This window comes from Ammospiza caudacuta, chromosome 31 (assembly GCF_027887145.1).
Source record: "Ammospiza caudacuta isolate bAmmCau1 chromosome 31, bAmmCau1.pri, whole genome shotgun sequence".
Classification (NCBI taxonomy): Eukaryota; Metazoa; Chordata; class Aves; order Passeriformes; family Passerellidae; genus Ammospiza; species Ammospiza caudacuta.
The window spans coordinates 1619811-1631082 of record NC_080623.1 but is presented as its reverse complement, the minus strand read 5'-3'; the positions used below and the strand labels follow the sequence as shown (position 1 = coordinate 1631082).

General features: G+C 64.4%; 2 protein-coding genes across 2 annotated transcripts; both read right to left on the bottom strand.

The window, feature by feature from the left end:
- Positions 1 to 28: 28 nt before the first annotated feature.
- Positions 29 to 6548, bottom strand: SPRYD3 (SPRY domain containing 3). Its single transcript, XM_058822032.1, has 11 exons — positions 6487 to 6548; positions 5260 to 5439; positions 4977 to 5052; positions 4621 to 4745; positions 3850 to 3985; positions 3554 to 3742; positions 2872 to 3021; positions 2473 to 2530; positions 1640 to 1759; positions 1419 to 1567; positions 29 to 866 (listed from the first exon to the last, which is right to left on the bottom strand). The coding sequence occupies exons 2-11, from the start codon at positions 5424 to 5426 to the stop codon at positions 732 to 734; spliced, it is 1305 nt and encodes a 434-aa protein (XP_058678015.1). The 5' UTR covers positions 5427 to 5439; positions 6487 to 6548; the 3' UTR covers positions 29 to 731.
- Positions 6549 to 8703: 2155 nt separating this feature from the next.
- On the bottom strand, positions 8704 to 10020 carry MFSD5 (major facilitator superfamily domain containing 5). Its single transcript, XM_058822025.1, has one exon. It carries the CDS (start codon positions 10018 to 10020, stop codon positions 8704 to 8706), a length of 1317 nt encoding a protein of 438 aa, XP_058678008.1.
- Between the last annotated feature and the right edge of the window lie 1252 nt (positions 10021 to 11272).

The window sequence follows — 11272 nt, the reverse complement described above, 5'->3', positions numbered from 1 at the left end:
TAAATCTACATTTATTTTGGTGTAAGAAATGGGTTTATTTGGTGGGGGGGGGGGGGGCGGCATGGGGACCCCCGCCCGCCATGTGCAAACATCAAAGGGGACCCCAAAACCAGCCCAGCCCCCAGCACGGAGCTGGGGACTCTGGGGGTTCCAAGGAATTGGAAGGGTCTGGTTACATTCATGATGGGGGACCCCAAATTCTGCCCCCTGGAACCCCCCCCAGGAATGGGGAGCGCTGGAAGAGATGAGGGGGTGCAAGTGTGGTTTGGGGGGGCACTGGGGGTCAGTGGAGTGGGAGGGGTTGAGTGGGTGGGGAGGGTCAAAGGGGTGATTTGGGGGGCTCTGGTGGGGGGCACGAGGGTCACCCATTGTGGGAGGGGCAGGACTGACACCCCCAAATCCACCTGGGGGTCACTGGGATAATTGGGGGGGGACAGGATTGAGTCCCCCAAAAATGAGGGGGCCATGGCTGAGACTCCCCAAAAACCATCCAGGGGGGCATGGGTGGGGGGTACTTTTGAGGGGGGATTCAATGAGGGGAACCCCCCCCAAAGAGGCCCCATAAGAGGGACATTATGGGGGTGGGGGCAGGAGTGAACCCCCTAAAAACCACCTTGGGGGGGTCCCCACTGCTGTGGAAACCCCCTAAAGTGCACTGGGAGGGCCCGGTGGGGGGCACCAGGAGCACCGCAGGGTTTTAGGTTTTGAGGGGCCCCACGCAGATCCCCCCTTTATCCACTCAGGGGGTGCAGGTCCACCTTGACCTTCTCGCCAGTGCTGAGCATCCCCACAGTGGGGAAGAGCCCCCCGGGGGGGACCCCAACCTCCCTGCGCCCCACGACCATCCCGTTCCGTGTGAAGAACACCTGGGGGAGCACAAACAGGGGGGGTCACCGCGAGACTGGGGGGCAGCAGACACACCCCCCCCCCAAATAACAGGGGGGAAGGGGGGGAGTAAGGCAAGGAAAGATAAGCCAAAAGGGGGTGTAGGGGGATTTTTGGGGTGACAGGGCACAAACACATGGAGGGGGGTTCAGGGACACACAGCAGAGTCACCCGAAAATGTGAGGGGGGGGCGGGGAGACCCCAATCTCCAATAAAGTGGGGGCAAAGGGGGTGACCCCAGGGTGAGGCACTGTGAAGGGAACCCAAGGGGGCTGCAGGGGGGATTTTTGGTGTGATGGAGGGTCCAGGGGTGCGGCACAAACATGTGTGGGGATCGCAGACAAACCAGGGGTCACCCTAAAATATTAGGGGGGGGTGGGACACCCCAACCACCCCAAAATCCCCAGATTGATTCAAAAGGATCCCTATGATGGACAAAGGAGAATTTTGGGGTGAAGGAGGAGCTTTTTGGGGGCTTTTTTAGGGCACAGATTTTTTGGTTTTTTTTTTTTGCGGGGTATCCCCACCCTTACCACGACCTTCCTGCCCTCCTGCTCCTGCTCCATGTCCTCCCCATCCTCTTCTTCCTCCTCCTCTTCCTCCTCCTCCTCCTCCTCCAGGTACATCACGTTGCGCACCTTCACCTTCACCTCGGGGGGCTCCGAGGCGTCATCGCTGTCACCTGGGGCGGGGACAAGGGTGAGGGGCCCGCCCCGAGCCCGCCCAGCCTCGGGGGGCCGCAGCCCCGCGGTACCTTCGCTGTCCCGGCCGTAGTCCCGAGGGAACATGATCCCACAGCCCATCACGTCGCCCTTGTAGCAGCGGGGGCCGAAGGGATCTCCGACCCCGCTGCCATGGAACAGCTTTCCGTCGTCTGTAGGGGAGACCTCGAATTAGGGGGAACCCCCCCAGTTCGTGGAAGAAACCCCAAGATACTCTCCATGGCAGTGCACCCCAAAGCAAGGGGGAGAAATAGGCTGAAATAGGGGAGGAGGAGGAGGAAGGGAAAAGGAGAAGGGGACAACTGGGGATGGGGGTGCACAGAGGGATCCCCAAATCATGTAATGAGGAGGAGCCCTCCCATGGGGCTGCATCCCAAAAACAGAAGAGGGAGGGAAAGGGAAAGGGGAAGGGAAAGGGAAAGGGAAAGGGAAAGGGAAAGGGAAAGGGAAAGGGAAAGGGAAAGGAAAAAGAGGGAGAAAGGAGCTAAAAGGGTGGAAAAGGGGGAGGAAGAGGCCATAGGGCCCCCCCACCCCAAGGCGCTGGAAACCACCCCTCAGATCTCCCCATAGAAGTGCACCCCAAAAAAAGGGAGGATACTGGGTTGGGAAAGGAAGAGGATGAAGAGGAAAAAGATGGAGGAAGGAAGAAGGGAGGAGCCATGGGGACCCCTCAAATTAGGGGGGACCCCCGAGGTCATGGGGGAGACCCCCAGACCCTCATTATAGGGGTGCAACCCAAAATAGAGAGGAAAAATGGGAAAGGGGTTTTCAGGGGCAGAAAGAGTATGAGGAGGTCCCACTATTGGGGTCCCGTGTTTGGGGGGTTCTGGCATCTGGGGGTCCCCCCCACTTTTGGGGGGCTCACCTGCATGGTAGGCCACTGAGCCCCTGCTCCAGCCAGGGTGACGATTTTTGGGGTAGTCCTGGGGGAGGCACAGGGGAGGGACAGAGGCAATGGCAATGTGTGGGGGGTCAAGCCCCCCTCCAACTCACAGACCCCAATTTTCCCCCCCCCAAACCCTCATTTCTGACACCCTACCCCCACCTTTTGGGGAAGAGCTCCAGCCCCCCCGTACCCCAAACCTGAGCCCCCTCCCCTCCTTCCATGGCCACTCCCAGCCCTGGAGGAGGCTCCAGCCCCCCTTTACTCCCTCTGTAACCCCCAGACCCCCATTTTTGACCCACTTCCCTACCACCCCCAGCTCCGTAGGTGTCTCCACCCCCGCCAGCCCTCCCGTACCCCAATTCCGAGCCCCCCGCGCACCTTCCTGGCCACGCCCAGGGCGATGTAGCACTTCTCGCCGGGGTCCAGGATCTCCAGCTCGAAGTAGTGGCTGCGGGGGCTGAGCGGCCGCCGCGCCTGGGCCAGCCCCACATCCACGATGCTCTTCCCCTTCCCCACGTACTCCAACACCTGGGGGGGCGCGGGGGGGCTCAGAGAGGGGGGAAAGGGGGCACCCCCCAACCCGGACCATCCCCAGATCCACAAAATTCATTCCCTTCCCCACTTAAAAACAGCACCTGGGAGGGTTTGAGCGGTGCTGGGGGAATTGGGGGATCACAGCGGCTGAGAGGGGGAGCCATAGAGGGTTGGGGGGGATGCACAGGGGATTTGAGGGGCACCCAAGAACCCCCAGACTCCTGATGTTTCTGCTGGGACCCCCTTACCCCAGCCCCGTGTCACAGCCCCCCTCTTCACCCTCCCCAGGATTGGGGACCCTTTTTGTCCCATCCCCAAAACCGTCCTCAGTCAAACTCCCAGAGCCCAGCTCTTCTCACCTCATAACCTCAATCTCTGACCTCCCAACCCAGTGAGGGGATCCAATCTCATCCAACCCCATTCCCCTGCACCCTCATTCTGAGCCCCCGCCCCACCTCCCTGGGCCATCCCCAGCCCTGGGGGAGGCTCCAGCCCCCATTTCCCCGCCGGGTTCCCGGGTGCTCACGGAGCCGTAGAGCCGCACGTCGTGGAGCCTCCCCCACTCCTCCTCCAGGCTGTCCACCAGCATGGCCCCCCCCTCATCCTCGGGGGGCCCGGGGGGGGGCAGGTGCAGCCGAACCTCCTCGCCCAGCGAGTGCAGCCCCACGGCTGGGAACAGCCCCGGGGGCGACAAGGGCACCCCCAGACCCCCCACCTGCAATTGAGGGAGTCAGGGCGTCAGGGGGGCTCAGGGGCACCCCCAGGCCCCCCATCTGGGATTTAGGGAAACTCCAAAGTAGGAAGTGGGGGGGATCCCCTCACCCTCTGGCCGTTCTTGGTGAAGAAAACCTGGGCTGGGGGGGCTCCGAACGAGCCCCTCTCAACGCCGCAGCCGATCCGGTCCCCGGAGCTGCACTTGGAGCCGAACTGGCGCCCCTTGGCCCGGCCACTGTAGAGCCTGGGGCACCCCAAAACCGGGGGGGACCCCAAAAAGGGGGGGTCAGATTGGGGGGGCTGTCATTAAGGCCCCAGTGCCTCCCAACACCTCCCAGTCCTGCTGCCCCCCTGGCTCCTCCCATATCCAACACCCCCAAGGCCCCAGCACTCCCCAGTATCCAAAACCCCCACGGCCCCAACACTCCCCAATATCCAACACCCCTAAGGTCCCAACACCCCTCAATATCTGACACCCCCAATGTCCCAACACTCCCCAATATCCTGACACCCCCAATGTCCCAACACTCCCCAATATCTGACACCCCCAATGTCCCAACACTCCCCCATATCCAACACCCCTAAGGTCCCAACACCCCTCAATATCTGACACCCCCAATGTCCCAACACCCCAATATCCTGACACCCCCAATGTCCCAACACTCCCCAATATCCTGACACCCCTGCTATCCCAATACCCCTGACATCCCCAATCATTTAATTCTTCATCTCACATCCTGACATCTACCAGCGTCCTGAAACTCCTTACTATCCCAACACCCGCAATTATCCCAACACTTCTCCGCTAGCTATCGCGACATCCCCACTCCCCGAACGATCCCCGCCCTCCCGGCCCCGCCCCCCACTATCGCGACTCACTTTCCATCATCGGCGTGGTAGGCGACGGAGCCGGGCCCCCATCCCGGGGGGTGCTCGAGGCTGTGGCAGTGCGGGACCAGCCCCACGGCGATGGTGCCGCGGACGCCGCTGTCCACGATGGACACCTGGGCACGGCCCGGGGGGGTCAGGGCTCCGTGTCCGCCGGGACAGACACCGGGACAGCCCCCCGGGAGACAGCCCCCCGGGACAACCACCGGGACAACCCCCGGGACAGACACCGGGACAGCCCCAGGACAGGCCCCCCGGGACAGACACTGGGACAACCCCCCGGGACAGGCCCCCGGGACAGACACAGGGACAGACACCGGCACAGCCCCGGCACAGCCCCCGCTCACCTCGAAGTAGTTGCTGTCGCGGGTCAGCGGCCGCGGGGCCACGTAACAGCCGACCTCGCCCGAGGGGCCGCGGTAGCTGCGGGGAGCGGGGTGGGGCTGAGACAGCACCGGGGGCTGAGACAGGCCCCGACCCCCCGGGTACCCTCAGACCCCCCTCAGCTCCGTGGGTGCCCCCAGCCCCGTCCCATCCCCCCGGGTGCATCCCCCACCTTCCTTCCTTCCTTGGGCCCCCCAGCCCCTTTTTGTGGGTGCCCCCAGCCCCTCCTGGGGCTCCCCACGGTACCTGAGGGTGTCCCCGTCCACCAGGATGTGCCGGGCGCGTTCCTGGCAGCGCAGGCCCCGATCTCGGTCGCGATCCCGGTCCCGGTCCCGGCCCTCCCGCACCTCCCGGATCTCCCGGATCCGCCGGCGCCAGTTGAGGAACCTGAAGTGCAGGTTCAGGTCATCCATGGCGGGGGGGCTCCTGCGGGGAGGCAACGCTGGGACCCCCGAAAGGACGGGTGGGACCGACACAGCCGAAAGTGACACCCCAAATCGGCCAGGAACCCCCCGAACCCGAGATCCCCCAAAACCGCCCCCCAAACACACACCTGGCACCCTAAACACACACCTGACACCCCAAAACCGCCCCCAAACACACACCTGACACCCCAAACATACACCTGGCACCCCAAACACACACCTGACACCCCAAAACTGCCTCCAAACATACACCTGACACCCCAAAACCGCCCCCAAACACACACCTGGCACCCCAAACACACACCTGGCACACCCAAATCACACCTGGCACACCCAAAATCACACCTGACTTCCCCCAAATCACATCTGGCACACCTAAATCACACCTGACACCTCCCAAATCACACCTGACCCCCCAAACCCACACCTGGCACACCTAAATCACACCTGACACCCCAAATCCACACCTGACACACTCGAAATCATACCTGACGCCCCCAAACCCACACCTGGCACACCCAAATCACACTTGAAGACCCCCCCACCCCAAATCACACCTGGCACACCCAAATCACACCTGGCACATCTAAATCACACCTGGCACACCCCAAATCACACCTGCCCGCCCCCAAAACCCACACCTGGCACACCCAAATCACACCTGCCCCCCCCCAAACCCACACCTGGCACACCCAAATCACACCTGACTCCCCCCCGCAAATCACACTTGACACCTCCAAACCCACACCTGGCACGCCCAAATCACACTTGATCCCCCCCAAATCACACCTGGCAGCCCAACCCCGACCCTCGCCCTACACCGAGGTCTCCCCATGCCGGGGGTCTCCCTTCCCATCCCCAGCACCCCCCAACCCCCCCGTTCCCCCCGCACCGCGGCCGCCCCCCAGCATGCGACCCCCCCGACCTCCCCAGTTCCGCCCAGGACCCCCAAATCGCTGCCGTACCCCCCCAGCCCGGGCTCTCCCCGTGCCCCCAGAGCTCCTCAGGACCCCTCCCCATCTCCCTCGGAGCCCCCAGCGCCCCTTACCGGGGGTCCCGCCCCCTCCATGGGCCGCGCTCACATCCGGGTCCCACTCGCTTCCGCCTCCCTGTGCCCGCCCACTGTGCTCCGGAGACCAATCGCCACCCGCTGCGCCCCGACTGACGGCTCCCTCAGCCAATCGGAGGACGAAACGGGAGAAAGGCGGAGCCTAGCAAGGAAATCGGGGAGGGCGCGTCACGATCATGTGACATTGCAGACATGGGGGGCGAGGTGTAAGGGCGCCCCCTGCAGGACGGGGGGACTGAGGGAGACTGGGGGGAACCGTGGGGAACCGTGGGGAGTGGAGGGAACTGGAGAGAACGGGAGGGACTGGGGGGAACTGGGGAAAACCATGGGGAATGGAGGGAACTGGGGAGAGCTGGGGGGGACTGGGAGGGACTGGGGGGAACTGGGGGAAACCGTGGGGAATGGAGGGAACTGGGGGGGACTGGGGACGACTAGGAAGGACTGGGGGGAATTGGGGGGAATGCAGGAAACTGCGGAGACAGGTGGGAACTGGGAGGATGGGGGGGTTACTGGGAGGACTGGAGGAACTGGAGGATACTGGGGGCACTGAGGGGCTCAGCTTGGGGACAAAGCAGTGCTGTGCTCGCACTGGAGATGTGGCTGGACTGGGAGTCACTGGTTTGAACTGGGGCCACACTGGGGGGGGTTTCAGGGTCCCCCAGACCCAGGGGGAGGAGCAGGACTTCACAACACTTCTGCTGGGTGGATTTATTAGAAATTAATTAAGTTATTAATACACCCCCACCCCCAAGCCAGCACACGGGGCTGGTCACCAGGCCACAGCTGGTATGGTGTCCCCATGTCCGCTCTGCTGTGCTGTAGGGGAGGTGGCACTGTGACTGTCACAGCCCAGGGGTTACCTGGGGGTGCACCAGTGTCCCCATCCCCTCGTTATGGGGGTGACACCGTGATCTGTCCCAGTTCAATGTCACCTCGGGCTGTCCCCATGTTGCCACCCAGAGCTTGTTGGGATGGCACTGGTAATGGGTCACCAGCAGAGCTGCGTCACCATCGGGGTGTCCCAGTGTCACTGTCACCTACATTTCATTATGGAGGTGACACTGTGACCTGTCACAGCTTAATATCACCAGTGGGGTGTGCCAGTGTCACTGTCACCCACAGCTCAGCCATGGGGGTGACACCGTGACCTGTCACAGTTCCTTGTCATGATCGGGGTGTCCCAGTGTCACTGTCACCCAAAGTCCATCATGGGGTGGCACTGTGACCCACTGCAGTTCAGTGTCCTCAAGGGGTGTCCCAGCCACCCACAGTCCACTGTGGGGTAACACTGTGACCCCTCACCGCTCAGTGTCCCCATGGGGTGTTTCTGTCACTCACAGCTCAGCACAGGGGTAACACTGTGACCCCATCACTGCCTGATGACCCCATGGGCTTGTCCTGTGTCCCTGACCCTGTCGCATTCTGGTGTCCCTGTTGAGCTGCCCCAATGTTCCTGTCCCAGACAGGTGTTACTGTCCTTGCCCCCGTAAAATCCCAGTGCTCCATCAAGCTGTCCCTGTGTCCCTGGTGTCCCCATTGAGCTGTCCTGGTGCTCCTGTCACTGTCACATCCCAGTGTCTCGGCCCTTCTCATATCTCGGTGTCCCTGTCACACCTTGGTGTCCCCACTGAGCTGTCCTGCTGTCCCTGTCACACCCCAGCATTACACCCCTATGTCCCTGTCCCACCCTGTTATGGCCCTGGAGCTGTCGCAGTGTCCCTGTCTCTGTCACAGCCCAGTGTCCCAGTCCCAGTCCAGTGTCCCCATTGAGCTGTCCCAGTGTCCCTGTCCCCCTCCCAGTGTCCCCATCGAGATGTCCCAGTGCCCCTATCCCCATTGAGCTGTTGCAGTGTCCCTGTCACACTCTGGTGTCCCCATCGAGCTGTTCCAGCGCCCCTATCCCCACTGAGCTGTCCCAGTGTCTCTGTCCCACTCCAGTGTCCCCATGGAGCTGTCCCAGTGTCCCTGGACCACCCCAGTGCCCCCCTGGAGCTGTCCCAATGTCCCTGTCTCTGTCACAGCCCAGTGTCCCTGTCTCACCCCGGTGTCCCCATCGAGCTGTCCCAGTGTCCCTGTCTCTGTCACAGCGCAGTGTTCCTGTCACACCTCGGTGACCCCCTCAAACCGTCCCAGTGTCCCCACCAGAGCCAGGTGTCGCTGCTGAGCTGTCCCAGTGTCCCTGTCCCGGTGCGCCTGTCACTCCCCAGTGTCCCCCTCGAGCAGCCCCTCGTCCCCCACCCTCAGCCCCTCGTCCCCACGGCTGGTGCCCAGGACCCCCCCGGCCGCCCCCAGCGCCACCAGCGCCGCCAGGGCGGCGGCCCCGAGCACGGCGCGCGTCCCCGCGGGGTCCCCGGGCAGCGCCGGCAGCGCCAGCGCCACCGCCAGGCCCAGGGGCAGCCGCAGCCACCGCGCCCCTCCCGCCGCGTCCCCGCCGCGCTCCAGCCGGCGCCGCAGGAACGCCATGGCCGGGAAGTAGATCCCGCAGGAGAGCTGCAGCAGCAGCACGGCGAGGAAGTCGCCGGGGGCGTCCAGCGGCAGGGCCAGCAGCACGAGGGCCAGCGCCAGCAGCAGCACGGAGCCGGGCAGGAGCCGCAGCGGCTGCAGCCGGAGCCTCCCGGTGGCGCCGCGCCGGAACAGCGCCGAGCCCGCGGCGCTGGCGGCCGTGAACGCCGAGAAGGCGATTCCTAGCGGGATCCCGTGCGCCTCCAGCACGGGCGTCCAAAGGAAGGCGAAGATGAGCAGGATGCTCTCCACCAGGGCCTGCACCAGCCCCAGGAGCAGCGCCCGGGGCTCGGACACGAGGCCCCGAAGGCCTTCCCCGCAGGCCTTCCCGCAGGGCCGGCTCTTGCCGTAGTTCTCATCCCAGTTTTTGCCAGCGAAGATCCCCGAGAGGGCCAGGAAGGGCAGCGCCGCCAGGAACGGGGCTGCGGGGCCCAGCGGCAGCACCTCGGCCAGCAGCCAGGCCAGCAGGCCCGCTGCCACGGCCAGGCCGCTGTTCCAGAGCGCCACGCGCGAGAAGGTGTCGGGAATCCACTCGGCAGGGAAGTCGTGGCGCTCCAGGTGCTCGTGGAGGTACCAGCACTCAAAGGCCGAGAAGAGCAGCGAGGTGCCGAGCCCCGCCAGGACCCGGGCGGCCGCCAGGGCCAGGAAATCGTGCGAGAGCTGCAGCAGGCAGGACACGGAGCACAGCCCCGACGACAGCACACAGGACTTCTTCCGGCCCAGCCGATCCACAAAAAGCCCCGAGACGAGGCCGAAGGCGACGTTGGAGGCGAAGCCGCACGAGTAGAGGGCGGCGATCTGGCTGCGCAGGAAGCCGCGGCTGTGCAGCAGCTGGAAGAGCAGCGGGCCCTGCAGCCAGTCGGCGGCCAGCGCCGGCAGATAGCCCAGCAGGAAGCGCCGCTGGAAGCCGCGGAACGCGGGGTTGGAGGGCGGGGGGCGGTGCGGGGCCGGCTCCAGAGCCAGGCAGGTGAGGAGGAGGAGGGCGAGGGCAGAGCAGGGCAGCAGGAACATGGTGGGGAGGGGGCTCAGGAGGGCCTGGGGAAGGGAAAAAGGGAGATCAGCACTAGGAGGAACTGGGAGAGTCCAGAGACGCCACCCAGGTGCCCCAATTTCCCCAGACAGCCCAGGGGTTCTCTAGGGACCCCCCACCCCACAGGGACCCCCAGCATCACTGATAGGCCACACAGTCTCCACAGCTCCTCCCAAGGCCACCCAGACCCCCCCCCCCCAGGCCCCACACAACCCCCACAGACCCAAAACCCACCCTGTCAGTGCCCCTGTCACGCCTTGGTGTCCCCACTGAGCTGTCCTGCTGTCCCTGTCACACCCCAGCATTACACCCCTATGTCCCTGTCCCACCCCGGTGTCCCCCTGGAGCTGTCCCAATGTCCCTGTCTGTCACAGCCCAGTGTCCCTGTCCCAGCCCAGTGTCCCCATCGAGATGTCCCAGCGCCCCTATCCCCACTGAGCTGTCCCAGTGTCCCTGTCCCACTCTAGTGTCCCCGTGAAGCTGTCCCAGTATCCCTGTCTCTGTCACAGCCCACAATCCCCCACAGACCCCCATACACCCCACGCTCCAGATTCCCACGGGCCCCACACAGAACCTCCATAGACTCCCTATAAGACCCTCACAGAACCTCCATAGACTCCCCATAAGACCCTCACAGAACCCCTACTCCCCCCCCACAGGAGCCTCGCACCCCAAATCCTCCTTAAAACCCCCCATATACCCCCTACAGCGCCACACAGAGCCCCCTCCACTCCCATAGCCACCCCCGACCCGAGAGTTGCCCCATAGGATGCCCCCGGACACCTCTCAGACGCTCCAAAGCCCCTCCATCCCTTCCGGTAACCCCCGGGTCCCTCAGGGTCCCCCCCCCCCCATACCCCCGGGCCCCGCCGGCGTCGCAGCTGCTCCGCGGCGCCTCTTCCGAGCCACTTCCGCTTCCGGTCCCATGTGCGCCGCCATATTGGCCCGAGTCACGTGACACGGGGCCCCGCCCCCTCACGGAGACCCCCGGGGACCGGTGGGGACCCCCCGAGGGAGCCCCAGACAGCGCACGGGGGATTGCGGAGATCCCCGAGTGTCCCCCACTGTACCCCCCGCGGGGGGTTTGCGGCATCCCAGCCCAAAGAGCCGCCCCCTGACAGGCCGCGGGGGGTTTGTGGGGACCCCCGCCCTCAGAGAGCTCGTGCGAAGAGCCTCGAGCAAACCCCCCCGGTAACCCCCGGTACCCCCTGGAACCTCCTCTCCGTGTCCCGG

Excerpts from the sequence above, each read along its gene's own strand:
- SPRYD3 (XM_058822032.1), bottom strand. The coding sequence starts at position 5,426 with ATGGATGACCTGAACCTGCACTTCAGGTTCCTCAACTGGCGCCGGCGG. Across the intron at positions 2,531-2,871 it reads CCCTGGGCGTGGCCAGGAAG|GACTACCCCAAAAATCGTCA; the intron begins GTGCGCGGGGGG and ends TGCCTCCCCCAG. Across the intron at positions 1,760-2,472 it reads CTCAGTGGCCTACCATGCAG|ACGACGGAAAGCTGTTCCAT; the intron begins GTGAGCCCCCCA and ends TCTCCCCTACAG.
- MFSD5 (XM_058822025.1), bottom strand. The coding sequence starts at position 10,020 with ATGTTCCTGCTGCCCTGCTCTGCCCTCGCCCTCCTCCTCCTCACCTGC.